We start from the raw sequence: 13,801 nt of genomic DNA, 5'->3' as shown, positions 1-13,801 counted from the left end.
GACATGGGCAGGGGTCAAAGGGTTTTATATATTCATGCCATTCTAGAGAACACAGTGGGGGTGGGGGGGCCACAGGCCAAGCTGGCCACAGCCTCACTCCCTGGATCAAACTCAAGGGGTTTCATGTGCAGCCCATGGGCTGGAGGGTGACAGGGGCAAGGCACAGCTGCAGCTCTCCTCTCACCCCAGAGAGAACTTCAGAAATACCAGCATTCAAATCCAAGCAAACCAGGGGTAGCGCAGGGGGGCCTGAGCCAAGGGGGCCAGGTGCCACTGCTGCCCGCACCTGTGTCAGAGGCTCTGTGGTTGACAGGTGCAGCGCCAGGGGCCAGTGCTCTGGGAACAAGGGGTGTGGGGGCCTGCCAGTTTGGCCCCAGCATGGCCAACCCAGAGCTGCTCTTGGGGGTGGGATGGGGGCGGGGGTGCTCGTGCTGTGGAGTCACCTGTCAGGCCTGACCAAGTCTCCCCCCCCCCCCCCCTCCCAGCCCTCAAGGGGGGTTCCCAAACTAGTTCCCTGCAGCAGGCAGTGTCCAATCACGCCTCATGGTTGAGAGCAGGGCCCCTGCCTCTCTCTGTGGGGTGGCTGGGATCAGCTGTGCCCCACCCCGACATGCTGAAACCTTTCGGGGAGCTGCCTGGGGCTAGCAGTCTACCCAGCTCCTGCTGTGTCAGCTACCCCTGGGCTCCAGCCATGCCAGCTGCCGGAAGAGGCCCTCAGAGCTATCTAGCATGCTGCGAGGGGGTGATGGGCCTGGCAGCTGTAGGAACATCGCCCCCTTGTCAAGTCGAGCGAGTTAGTGGCAAGGAGTTCCACAGGAAAATGATGCCCCAAAAATCACAGTCCCCCCCTCCAGGGGGCGAGTGGAAATTGGACACAGGCTCCAGGCCCCAGCTGAGCAGGCGATTGCAGCAGCACACGTAGGGCAAAAAGACACTAAGAGGTGAAAGTAAAAGCCACAGGTGGGTGTTTTATTCCCTAGGGATTCCCCCCCCCCCCCCTGCCACAGAGCCCCCAGCTAGAGCCTGCCTGGGTGCAGAAGCCAACAGCAGCTGCTTCTCGGCCAAGTGCATCTGCACCCCAGGGCGGCACTAGCAGGTGCAGCAGGAAGTGCCTTGAGAATGCAGCCTCCAGGGCCCTGCCCCACAGCCCAGGCCAGGGTAGGGGGAGATCCTACACACCTGCTGAGTCCCCTCCCCCTTATACAGGGTAGGGCTGGCTGATCCCCTGGCATGCTTGAGGGCCAGCGCTGGGGGGATCCCAGCCTGGCTATACAGGCAGCTCCCAGTCTGCATGGTGGGATGCTGCCACACCCCACCCCCACCCCGCCCTCGCTGGAGGCAGCAGCCAGCCTGGGGAAAGCAGATTAGGAACGAGGAGGATTGAGCTGGCTCTGTGCACAAGGCCCAGCTGTGCCACTCGCCCTGCAGCGCAGGGCACAAAGGCACTTGGAGGAGAGGATGGGGAGCTGAGCGTGGGGCGCCAGGAGGGGCTGGAGGAGGCTCCACGCAGCCCCAGGGTGTTTGGCAGGAATGTTAGGGATGCAGACAAAGGTCAGGCTCCACTAGCAGCCCCCATGTACCCGCTGCCCTGGCACCTGCTGCAGCCACCGGAGTCTGGCAGAGCCTGGGGGGCCGTGCCACAGGAGCACAGCTGGGCTCTGCTTTGCTGCAGCTCAGGCTGCCCCAGGCGAGGTGTGGGGCTGCCCCACCCTGGACAGGCAGGTGCAGCTGGGGCTGGACAGCGAGGTGCCAGTGGATGGGCACCCTCCTCAGACATTCCACACACCAGCAGGGGCAGGGTGCTCTTAACCCCTTCCGGCCTGGTGTCATGGGGGAAGAGCAGCCGCAGCTTGTTCTGGCTCCGTGCTCTCCCCGGGGTTGGGGGGCTCCGCTCTGCCGTCGCTTCCCTGGATGGTCTGCCCAGGCCCCGTGGAGAGTGTGCTTGGAAACGGGCTGGGCCAGGCTGCCCCAGGCCCTGCCCCCCACCTGACTCAATCCCTTCACTCTGCCCGCTGGGCTCGGGCTGGCAGGGGGGTGGGCTGCTGAGTCCTTGAGTTGCCCCTCCCCCAGCCCCTGCCTAGCAGGGGGGCCTGGCATGCAGCAGCCCCGACAGATGGTACCGGTGGTAGGGAGATCAGCCCCCTGCCCTGTCCCGCTGCCACAGCGTCTCCTCCCTGCTCTGGGCCGTCCCTCGAATGGCAGGGGGGGTGCGACAGACAGTGCCCGGCTACAGGGGGGAGCAGGTCACTGGTTCTCCATCTGGACTGCCCTGGGGGTCAGTCCCACTGCCTCCCAGCATGGGTCCCCCCCTTCCCCTGCTCCCCCACAGAGCTCAGCCCTCAGGGCGAGAGGACTGGGGGGTCTTTGGGGTCCTGGTCTGGAGTCGCCCTGGTCACAGGGGCCTCCCCGGGGGCACGGAGCGATCAGTCACGCAGCACCTCCCCGTCAGGCGCTGGCATCCAGCCCCACCCCCTCCTCTGCCCCCTCAGCGGGGCTGGTGCTGGCTCCGGGGGGGGGCGCAGGCCCCCCCTGCTTACTTCACATTGAAGACCATGAGCGGGCGCTCCTCGCGTTTCTGCCAGGGGCTCTTCTTGTCACCCGGCTCGTCGCCACCCTCGGCCGGGTCGGTCAGCTCGTCCTCAGGGCTGGTCATGGAGTCCCGGCGCAGCTCGCTGGCGCTGCTGCGGGAGCTGGTGCCCCGGCTGCGGCCCCGGCGGGGGATGGTGGCGGCCCGGGCCTCGGCCGTCTCGTCCAGCAGGGGCGTCAGGGAGTTGTCCTCGGGGGAGCAGATGGCCGTGCGGCTCTCGCTGCTGCTCTGCTCCGCGTCATCGGGGAAGGCCAGCTTGGAGTAGGCGGTGGGGGCAGGGGGCCGCTCCCGCTCCTCCTTGGCCCGCTTGTGGGGCTTGGCTTCGTGGACGTCCACACCCGAGTCCAGGCTGGCGTCGTTGCTGCGGCTCTTCTCGCTGCCCTGCAGGTCGATGTAGGAGTGGCGCACCTGGGAGGAGCGCCCGTCCAGCGAGACGAACCAGGCCCGCGGGTGGGGCTTCACCCCCAGTTCCAGCAGCTTCTTCTCCGTCAGCGCCTGCAGCTCCCCGTTCAGCTGGGCCATGGTGGACTCGTTGAACAGCACCGGGATGGTGACGGAGCCGCTGACCGAGGAGGAGTGCGGCCCCCAGCCCTTGCCCTCCGAGTCCTCGCCCTGCTGGTGCTGCAGCTGGAGCTGCTGCTGGAGGAGCTGCCGCTGCTGGTCCTGGGGCCCGAACTGGTGCGGGATGGTCATCCCGGCCTGGCCGGGCAGCCCCTCCATCTCAGGCTGGCTATCTGCCGGGCCAGCCAGGGCCTGCTCCCCGGAGGGGTAATCCGACGCCAAGCGCATGTAGTGGGCCGGGATGACCAAGGTGGGCATGACGTTGCGGTACACGCTGTCCTTCATGTGGTCGATGGAGCCGCAGAAGATGAGCTGCCCCGGCTGGGTGAGCGAGGTGGGCCTGGCCAGGTGGTCCACGGACTGCGACAGCATGAAGTCGGGGGGCTTGGGCTCCCCCTTGTGGCCCACGTAGTGGTCAAAGGGGGGCGGCAGGGGCGGCGGGGAGGGCGGCTCCTGGAGGTAGGGCTTGCTCTCGTTCCTTGAGTGCTTCCGCGATGGCTCGGTGCCCTTGTCCTCCACGCGCTGGTGGGAGAAGCTGCGCTTGTATTCCTCCAGCATGGGGGGCTCCAGCGCGCCCGGGCCGTCCATGGAGCGCGCGGCCTTGAGCGAGAAGCTCTCCCCGGGGCGCGGGTACTCCTCCTTGGGGGCGCCCCGCTGGCTCAGCGTCTCCGTGGAGGCCTTGCTGACATGCCGCAGCTTGTGACGGAAGAACTCCTCGCGGGAGCTGCCCAGCTCACGGGAGCTGGAGAAGGCTGACTTGAGGATGGGCGTGTGCGTGTCGGGGTCGCCAGCTGATGAGGCTGTCTCCAGGTGGCTGGTGCAGATCAGGTTGAGCTGGGACATGGAGGTGGCCTGGTCTCGCTTCGAGGCATCCAGCGGCCCAGACAGCTGCAGCTTCCTGTGCTGCTGTCGGGGTTTCAGGCACCTCCGCCTGGGGAGACAGGACTCGGTTACCAGCTCGCTGGGCCAGCGCAGAGCTGCCTACCCCGAGGGGAACTCAAGACCCGAGGGAGGGAGCCAGGGCGGGGCAGGGGGCTGAGCCAGGCCTGGAGCTAGTCCCCGTGTAGGGCACAGAGATCAAAAGTGGAAAGGGCCAGGAGAATGCAAGGGGTGCAAGCCAGGTTAGGGGGCTGGGCTCCTGCATCCATCCCCTCCCCCACTCCCCTGGTGCCAGCCACCGCTCCCTCCACCTGCAACAGCAGGACAAGCTGGCCCCTCCAGTCCGCGCCACCCCCTACTTCCACCGGAGCCCAGGCCCCCTGCCAAGGCCACGTCCCCTCGCCCAGCCAGCCTGACCTCACCTGCAGTAGTAGATGAGCAGACAGAGCAGACTCAGCACCAGCAGCGCCAGCGCCCCCAGGATAGTGAGCAGGAAGATGGTGTGGTACGTGGTGATGTCCTTCATTCCCGACGCCAGCGCCACCAGCCCTAGCAAGGCAGGCGGCAGCGGGTCAGAGACAGGCTCGGGAACACAGCACCACTCCTTCCCGCCGGCAGCTCCCAGCAATCAAGCTGCTTCCTTACCACTTCTGGAGGGGCCGAGGCAAGGCAGGGCGAGCCGGGCAGGCGGCAGTAATGGGGACCTGGCCAGGCCCTGCCGTCGGGACACCTGGGTTCTAGCCCCAGCTCCCCGCACCCGTTCCTCCATTTCCCAATCCCTCTTGTCCTCTTTGGGGAGGGGCCTGTCCTGTGTCTGGGCAGCACCCGGTGTGGAAGGACCCGGCTCTTGGCCAGGGCCTCTAGGCACTCCTGTCCCAGTACCACTGAGCAGCAGCTTGCCCTGCCTTGCCCTGCCTGCTCTGTGGGGGAAGATGCTGAGGCCTCCCTGTGCTTTGCCAGCACCCACCACCCCGCCCAGTGAGCAGCTGGCCAAGCACAGGCTCCCCAATTCAGGGGTGGGGGACCCAGCACCCTGGGAACGGGCCCACCCCCAGCCAGGCACTGAGCAATGCCCAGGGCAGGGAGCTGGCATTCCCAGCTGCTGCCTGAGCGGCATCCGCAGCACCAAGATTCAGACCAGCTGCTCCCCTGGGGGCTGCTGCTGCCTCCCCGGCGCCCCTTCATGCCCTCCGGGGCTCCTGCCCCCTCCCCCCACCAGCAGCTGAGCTGCCCCCGGCCAGGCCCAAGGTCCACAGGGGCTGCCCAAGAGAGGCTCTGCTCCGGCTGGGGGCCCAGCCCCGGGCCCCCTGGAGAAGCCCGCAGGCCTAGAGCCATCAGGCTCCCCCAGGGGGCCAGCCAGGGGCGTCGGCCGGCTCCAGTGCGGGGACGGGGGCCAGGACAGGATCTTGTGGCCTGGGGGCTGCTCTGCCTGGGAGCCCATTGGAACAACGCCTGGGCTGGGCGCGGCAGCGACAGCTGGGCCAGGCCTGGCCTGCCCACGGGGCCCTGCTTCCTGCCTCCCCATGACTTGCTGTGCTGGCCAGACGGCTCCCAGCCCTGACCCTTCCCCTGCGGCTGAGGAGGGCGCTGGGCTCCTCCCCCCGAGGCTGGGGGTGGCTGCCTCACCTGTGGTGGGGGAGGGCAGAGCGGCAGCCCAGTATCCCAGCTGGGGTGAGACGAACGTCCAGTACAGCTGGCGCCCCTCCTTCCTGATCAGCCCTGTCCCGTTTCGGAGCCACAGGCCTGGGGGGGCGACAAAACAGAGTCAACCGAGCCGGGAGCGAACCGGCCTCTCTGGCCCAGCATCCAGACGCGATGGGACCACTGGCCCATCTACCCTGCTAGCCGCGCACCCTCCCTGCTGGATCAGGCCCAGGCCCACCTCGCCCCACATCCCCTCCCACCATAATGTGTCCCGCCTCTGCCAATGGCCCCCCCAGCGGATGCCCCAGAGGAAGGAGTCCGGTTCCCTAGTCACCTCTGTCCTTGGGCCGGGGTGGGGCAATTCCTGTCCCAGCCCGTGCCCTGGAGCATGAGGGTGAAGAGCCTCGCCGAGGGGAGTCCTGTTTCCCTGTTCAAACCTTGCCCCGTTATTGGATCCAACAATATCCTGCAGCAGAGAGTTCCCCAGATTACATCCTCTTTCCTTCAACTACTCAAGGGCTCCTCAGGCCTCTCCTCCCCAAGGAACAAGCCCCACACAATGCTACCCCCCGGATGGTGCTGGCTCCTGCAGACTTGGCTCAATAGGGAGTGGCAGGCTTCTGTCTGTGCCCCAGGCTGGAGCTAAAGAGAAATTCAGTGGCAACACACTGATGGCAGGATGCTGAGCTGAGCCAAACTCGGATGTGTGAAAAGCAGGAAATGCGGCAGTAAGGCTGCCCATGCAACCTTAACTCTGCCCTCATTCAGCAATGCCCCATAACACTCCCCTTTACTCTGCTCCCCATTCATCTCCATCTGCAGCCCATCCCCTTCACCACAACATCCCCCTGACGTGACTGGAGCCCACGAAGGTTCACACAGAGCCAGGTCCCCAAAAAGGACAGACCATGGGCCCAACCCCAGAGCCACCTGGCAGCCTCAGATGACTCCCGGACGCTACCTCGGTTCCCCTGCGTGCCCTGCGCCATCACCTACCGACCACGGGCCCCTGCCATGGCCCCCTCGCTGCAGACGGCAGCTGTTCAAAGAGCCTCTGCCCTGCTACCGACTGCCCACACCTGCCGCCACAGGAACAGTGCAGCCTGTGCCCTGAACAATACTGGATTTATAACGGCGCCACGCCCATGGTCGACAGGGGCACCGGCGCGCTCTTCTCCGCCCCCCGTTCTCTCCTGTGGGGTCAGAGCTTGACGCTGCGGCGGTGGCTCCGTGGCAGCCTCTGCCGGCAGCCTGGCTCCTGCCCCGCCCCTTTCCCCAGCATGCTACATTCTCCCCCCACCCCACCCCACCCCACCCCATCAGCTGGATCAGCCTTGCCGGCAGGACAGAGAAAAGGGGGAGCAGGGAGCCGCAGCACGCTGCTCCGGGGAGGAGGAGGAGAAGAGGCAGGGTGACGCCTCTCCCCCGCCTCTTTCCCCAGCGTGCTATGTTTCCCCCCACCCCCCCGCCGGTCAGCTGGATCAGCCTTGCCAGCAGGAAGGGGGACGAGCCGCAGCACGCCGCTCCAGAGAGGAGGAGGAGGAGGAGGAGGAGAAGAGGCGGGGGTGAGGTGTTGGGGAAGGGGCTGCAATTGGGGCATACCCCCTCCAGCCCCCTGCATGAGCACCCCCATGACCCCAGCCCACTCCCCTGCCCTCCCTAACCCCTGCACCCCCCCTCACATACCCCGAGCCCCCTGCCCTGACTCCTGCACCCCCTACACACCCAGCCCCCTGCACCCCCTCATACACCCTGAGCCCCGTGCCCTGACCCTGCACTTCCCTCACACCTCCTCAGCACCCCCTCACACACCCCCAGCCCCCTTCCCTGACCCCTGCACCCCCCACACCTCCCCAGTCCCCTGCCCTGACTCCTGCATCCCCCTCACACCTCCCCAGCACCCCCTCTCACCCCCTCACACCTCCCCACCCCAACCCCTGCACCCCCCACACCTCCCCAGCCTGGATTCCTGCATCCCCCTTACACACACCCAGCCCCCTGCCCTGACTCCTGCACACCCCCATATCCCCACCCCCATCCTGAGAACCAAACAGGAGCTGCCCCAGGTAAGCGCTCCACACCCCAACCTCCTGCCCCAACTCTGAGCCCCCTCCCTCGCCCTAGCTCCTGGCCAGACCCCGCACCCGAACTTTTTTGTACAATATTTGGAAAGATCATTAAGTGGTCCGTCGAGACCCTCCGTGATTTTCAAGTGGTCTGTGGAAAAATAAGTTAGACTACAGGAACGATCAAGGTACCTCACTTTATTTTCATTTACTTGCTATTACTTATAGGAGGCGGATGAAGGAAAAAAGAATGAAAAACGGGGGCAGGGGGAGATAAGAGACAATGTTCTTTTTCTTGGCTGTGTCCCAAGGAGGAGCCCCAAAAATGAAGCTGAGCACAGGGCTGGGGGGCCCCACTAACTCTAAATCCACCACTGGCTGTCACGTCACCTGGGCTGGGGATACTGTCAGGGCCGGTGTAACCACGAGGCAAACTAGACGACCGCCATGGGCGCCAAGATTTGGGGGTGCCAAAAAGCGGTGCCCCAAAAATTTTTTTTAAGACTACAGTGGAGTCACATCTTACATGGGGGTTAGGTTCTAAAGTCACCGCGTAAGAGGAAAATCGCGTATAGTGAAAATTACCATGAAGTACAGTATACACTAGAACGGGGTCCTCAACCTATGGCACGCATGCCAAAGGTGGCACGCAAGCCGATTTCTTTTTAATGGCAGGCTGCGAGTCCCGGCCGCCGCTGAGCCTGCTGCCGACCTGGGGTTCTGTTCACGCAGCCGGCAGCGGGCTGAGCAGGGCCGGCTCCTGCCAGCCGGGGTCCCAGTCGCCAGCCCCACTCAGCCCGCTGGGGTCCCAGCCAGCTCCGCTCAGCCTCCTGCCGGCCTTGGTGAACCGTCTGGGGTTCCGTTCACCCAGGGTTCCGTCCGCCGGCCTGGGGTTCTGTTCACCCAGGCCGGCAGGAGGCTGAGCGGAGCCGGCAGCTGGGACCCCGGCTGGCAGCGGGCTGAGATCCCAGCTGCCGGCCATACTCAGCCCACTCCCAGTCTGGGGTTCTGGCTGCCAGCCCCTTGCCAGTCGGGGTCCCGGCCACCGGCCCCACTCAGTCTCCTGCTGGCCTGGGGTTCCGTTCACCCAGGCCGCCAGGAAGCTGAACGGATCCGGCGGCCGGGACCCCGGCTGGCAACAGGCTGAGCAGGCTGAGCAGGGCTGGCGGCTTGTAGGAGCCAGTGGACGGAATCCCAGACCGGCAGCGGGCTGAGCAGCTCAGCCCACTGCCGGTCTGGGGTCCTGGCCGCCGGCCCCTTGCCAGCCAGGGTCTCAGCCACCAGCCCCGCTCAGCCTCCTGCCGGCCTGGGTGAACGGCAGGAGGCTGAGCGGAGTCGCCAGCTGGGACCCCAGCTGACAGCTGAGTGAACGGAACCCCAGGCCGGCAGCAGGCTCAGCGATGGCCGGGACCCGCAGCCTGCCATAAAAAAAAAAAAAAAAAAAAAAAAAATCAGCTGGCGTGCCAAAGTGGCACGCGTGCCGTAGGTTGAGGACCCCTGTCCTAGTGTATACAGTGTATACTGTGTGTACTGTAGTTTATGGTAATTTTCACTATACGCGATTTTCCTCTTACGCGCTGACCTTAGAACCTAACCCCCGCGTAAGATGTGACTCCACTGTATTCATTTTTGAAAATTTATAATAAGCGATGCTCCGGAGGTGGGGGGGGGGGGGGGGAGCAAGGTGGAAGTTTCGCCTAGGGTGCAAAATATCCTTGCACCGGCCCTGGATACTGTGTCAGCTGATCCCCACAGTCTCTAACCTACCTGGGCAGTACAGCAGACATGGCCCTGCCCACTAGCTCCTCTCCACTCCCTAGCCCACCCACCACTTGCCCCCCCCCCCGCCTTAAGGCTTAGCCCTCTTACTTTTAAAAATGATTGCTTGCCCCTCTCCCCCCCCCCCCCCAGGCTTTTCTGGCAGCCCTGTTGCCAGGTATCCAGTTTTAGACTGGAAACTCCAGTAGAAAACAGGACCTGAGTGTCCGGTTAGCAGTGCTGATTGGAAACTAAATGTCTGGTCATAGGAGTGACCACATTAGCCTCCGCTCCTCCCACTCTCAACACCCACCCCCGAGGGCTGGAAGAGAACCTGTCCTGCTGCTGCGGGAGGAGGGGCAGCTCAATGTAGAGAAAGAGAATGGGCTAGAACCAGGTAGGTACTTGCTCCATGTGGGCGGGGGGGGGGAGGGGGAGGTCCTGTTTACCCCCTCCCCAGCCCTGCTGCCCTTGCAGTTTACCCCTGATCCCTCCCTTGCTCCAGAGACCAACCGTAGCTCCTGCCCCACTGTGCTTTTACCCCCAGCCCCTTTTACATTCATTCCCCCGGGGGGCCCACAAATATGTTTGGCGCCAGGCCCACAAAAAGTTAATCCAGCCCTGGCCCTGAATATGCCCGGGCACCGCACACACCCCCCCCCCCCCCCCCCCGGTGCTCCCATCTAGTCCCAGCTCTGTCCCACACCTCACGCATCCTCAGAGCCCAAACACAGGGCCAGCCGCAGCCTGCGCCATGCACTGCAGGGGCACCTGGCCCACGGACTGCACCACTGAGGCCAGCTGGCTCCTGTCACCCCCTGGAGAACACAGGGAATGGGGCATGGCCAGCCTCTTTTCTTTCCTGGGGGACAGGGAGGGGGCTCAGACCCCCTTGGTAGGGCAAGACCCCCCCAGATCTGGGCACACGCATAGGAGGGGAGAATGTGGGGCTGACAGAGGCCCCTGCCCCAACTCTCCCCCAGGCTCCCTACTACTCAGCGTCCCGCCCAGCCGGCCCCCTGCTCTGCTAATGCCCCAGCGTCCTGCCCAGCCGACCCCCTGCTCTGCTAATGCCCCAGCGTCCCGCCCCGCCGACCCCCTGCTCTGCTAATGCCCCAGCGTCCTGCCCCGCCGACCCCCTGCTCTGCTAATGCCCCAGCGTCCCGCCCCGCCGACCCCCTGCTCTGCTAATGCCCAGCGTCCCGCCCCGCCGACCCCCTGCTCTGCTAATGCCCCAGCGTCCCGCCCCGTCGATCCCCAGCTCTGCTAATGCCCCAGTGTCCTCCAGCTCTGCTAATACCCCAGCATCCCGCCCCGCCGACCCCCAGCTCTGCTAATGCCCCAGCGTCCCGCCCCGTCGACCCCCAGCTCTGCTAATGCCCCAGCGTCCCGCCCCGCCGACCCCCTGTTCTGCTAACGCCCCAGCGTCCCGCCCAGCCGGCCCCCTGCTCTGCTAATGCCCCAGCGTCCTGCCCCGCCGACCCCCTGCTCTGCTAATGCCCCAGCGTCCCGCCCCGCCGACCCCCTGCTCTGCTAATGCCCAGCGTCCCGCCCCGCCGACCCCCTGCTCTGCTAATGCCCCAGCGTCCCGCCCCGTCGATCCCCAGCTCTGCTAATGCCCCAGTGTCCTCCAGCTCTGCTAATACCCCAGCATCCCGCCCCGCCGACCCCCAGCTCTGCTAATGCCCCAGCGTCCCGCCCCGTCGACCCCCAGCTCTGCTAATGCCCCAGCGTCCCGCCCCGCCGACCCCCTGTTCTGCTAACGCCCCAGCGTCCCGCCCAGCCGGCCCCCTGCTCTGCTAATGCCCCAGCGTCCTGCCCCGCCGACCCCCTGCTCTGCTAATGCCCCAGCGTCCCGCCCCCCCCTGTTCTGCTAATGCCCCAGCATCCCGCCCCGCTGACCCCCTGCTCTGCTAATGCCCCAGCGTCCTGCCCCGCCGACCCCCTGCTCTGCTAATGCCCCAGCGTCCCGCCCAGCCGGCCCCCTGCTCTGCTCATGCCCCAGTGTCCTCCAGCTGTTAATGCCCCAGCATCCCGCCCCGCCGACCCCCTGCTCTGCTAATGCCCCAGCGTCCCGCCCCGCCGACCCCCTGCTCTGCTAATGCCCCAGCGTCCCGCCCCGTCGATCCCCAGCTCTGCTAATGCCCCAGCGTCCTGCCCAGCCGGCCCCCTGCTCTGCTCATGCCCCAGTGTCCTCCAGCTGTTAATGCCCCAGCGTCCCGCCCCGCCGACCCCCTGCTCTGCTAATGCCCCAGCGTCCCGCCCCGCCGACCCCCTGCCTTCCAGCCCTGCCCCTCAATCCTCTCCTGCAGCCCCCTGCTGCTCTCTTGTCACCCCCACCTTCTGTACCCCCAACATCTACTCCATAGGACCAGGCTGAGCCCCTCATGCTCAGTTCACTTGTGACCCAAACTGGGTTTGAGCCAAGGCCTCCCACAGGCGGCAGGCGCCCTCCCTCCACATGTGCCAGGCACCACGCCTTCCGCTCCTCCCTGCCAGGCCGGCTGCCCCAGGCAGGGGCACCCCTGGAGCCAGGCTCCCTGGTCGAGGGTTGATACAGGGGCGTTGGCTGGCAGGGGAGCCCATGATAAGTTCTGGCTGCACCTTGGAGGAGAGCAGCAGGTCTCCGAGCCAGAGCCTCCCCCGCAATCCCGCAGCCCCCACCCACGCCCAGTGCTGCCATTCTCCACGAGCCTGGGGCCTAATGGTGCTTTATTGCCACTGAGGCAGTTCCATGGCGCTGCCAGTGGAGGTGCCCTGTGGCTTCATGGCAGGAGGGGGCTGGTGTGCGGAGCAGGGCTGAGAGCAGCCGGCCCGGGGGCAAGACACTCTCTGTGCCCTATCTGTTAATTCAATGGGATCCCAATGCCGGGCCCTCCCCCCGCAGCCAGCAGCGTCTCCTGGGGCGGGAAAGGCCACGTCAGTCTGACACCTGCCATCCCCAAGCCCCCCGTCCCATGCAGACGTGTGGCACCGCCCATGGGCTGGACCTCTCCATGCTGAAACACTGGCACAGAGCCAGTGGGGATCCCCAGCACCTCCTCCAGCCAGTGACTGGGAGCCAGGCTGAGACCCCCCCAAACTCACCACTTACATGGGTCCCCCAAACCTCCAGGACACCCAGCCTGGTCTTACCCCCTTCAGCCCCAGGTCAATGGGCGCCCAGCCTGGCCCTACCCCCCCCCCAGCCCCAGAACAACGGGGTGCCCAGCCTGGCCTTGCCCCCGCTCAGCCCCAGATCAATGGGGGTCCAGCCTGGCCCTGCCCACTCAGCCCCAGATCAATGGGGCACCCAGCCTGGCCCTGCCCCCCCAATCCCTAGATCAACGGGGTGCCCAGCCTGGCCCTGCCCCCCAACCCACTGGCCCTTACCACTCTTGGTGTCGAACCTCCAGGCTGGCACGCTGGTGGCCGTGGTGGCGCTGGTGTCGGGAGGCAGCGGGATGGACAGGTGCACGGGGCCCGACAGCTGCACCTCGGTGCCGTTGCCCGTGAAGAGGTGGACGCTGACGGCAGCGATGGGAACCAGCTCCAGCCAGGTGCTGTTGGCTGGGAGGGGAGGGGGCCGTCAGAGGGGCTCACTGCTCCCCGCCCCGATCCCTGCTCCCCCCAGCCCCTCCCTTGTCCCCTCTCCCCGGCCCCATACCGCTGCCGTTGCTCTCAGCCCCGATGAAGGAGGGGAAGCCCCGCATGTCGTGGGCTCCGCTGGCGGCTGTCAGGGAGGCAGAGAGCTGGCTGTAGGTGGAGCTGCGGGGCAGGCGGGCCGCCTTGCGCTGGAACTGCACCCACGGCTGGCTCTTGGCCCCTGCAACAACAACGGACATGAGGCACCAGGCTCGCCCTGCAGGCCCCTGCCCTGCCCAGCCCAGCCCAGCCGGAGCCTCGGCCCCGAGCCAGCCTCATGGGCTCTGGCAGCACCCATGGCTCCATCGCAACCCACACACAGAGGGCAGCCTCTCCCCGCCCCTCCTGTGCGCGTGCCCCTCACCCCATGGCAGACGGCGGGCAGGGAACTCCCTCGCTGAAGGGACCCGGCCTCTCACCCCAGCGACCTGTCCAGGGCTTCTCCCCACAGTCCCAGACAAAGCGCCCAGCGGGGTCTACACGGAGATCTGCCAAAGCACCGGGGGCCAGACTCCAGCCCCTGCCCGGGCTCCGCCGATGGCGGGCAGGTGGATGGCTGGCGGGCAGCTAGCCCTCCAAGGGGCGGCAGACAGGCCGCTAACGGGCTTCGGGCGTCTCACCAGCTGCAGTGGCACCTTCCTGAGCCCCAGCCAGCCAGGAGAGGGAATCCAGGCCCCCGCCA

At 66.1% G+C, this 13,801-nt stretch overlaps 1 protein-coding gene across 1 annotated transcript in view; it reads right to left on the bottom strand.

Moving 5' to 3' along the window:
* Window positions 1-2,533: 2,533 nt before the first annotated feature.
* The window catches only part of FAM171A2 (family with sequence similarity 171 member A2), a 28,928-nt gene continuing 17,660 nt past the window's right edge, over window positions 2,534-13,801 (bottom strand). Inside the window, exons 4-8 of the mRNA XM_065422736.1 lie at window positions 13,142-13,300; window positions 12,868-13,044; window positions 5,654-5,770; window positions 4,450-4,576; window positions 2,534-4,079 (exon numbers count right to left, since the gene is read on the bottom strand). Of these exons, the coding sequence (XP_065278808.1) occupies window positions 2,534-4,079; window positions 4,450-4,576; window positions 5,654-5,770; window positions 12,868-13,044; window positions 13,142-13,300 (2,126 nt within the window). The remainder of the gene's footprint in view (window positions 4,080-4,449; window positions 4,577-5,653; window positions 5,771-12,867; window positions 13,045-13,141; window positions 13,301-13,801) is intronic.

Source organism: Emys orbicularis, chromosome 25, assembly GCF_028017835.1.
Source record: "Emys orbicularis isolate rEmyOrb1 chromosome 25, rEmyOrb1.hap1, whole genome shotgun sequence".
Taxonomy (NCBI): domain Eukaryota; kingdom Metazoa; phylum Chordata; order Testudines; family Emydidae; genus Emys; species Emys orbicularis.
This window is presented reverse-complemented; position numbering and strand designations above follow the sequence as displayed.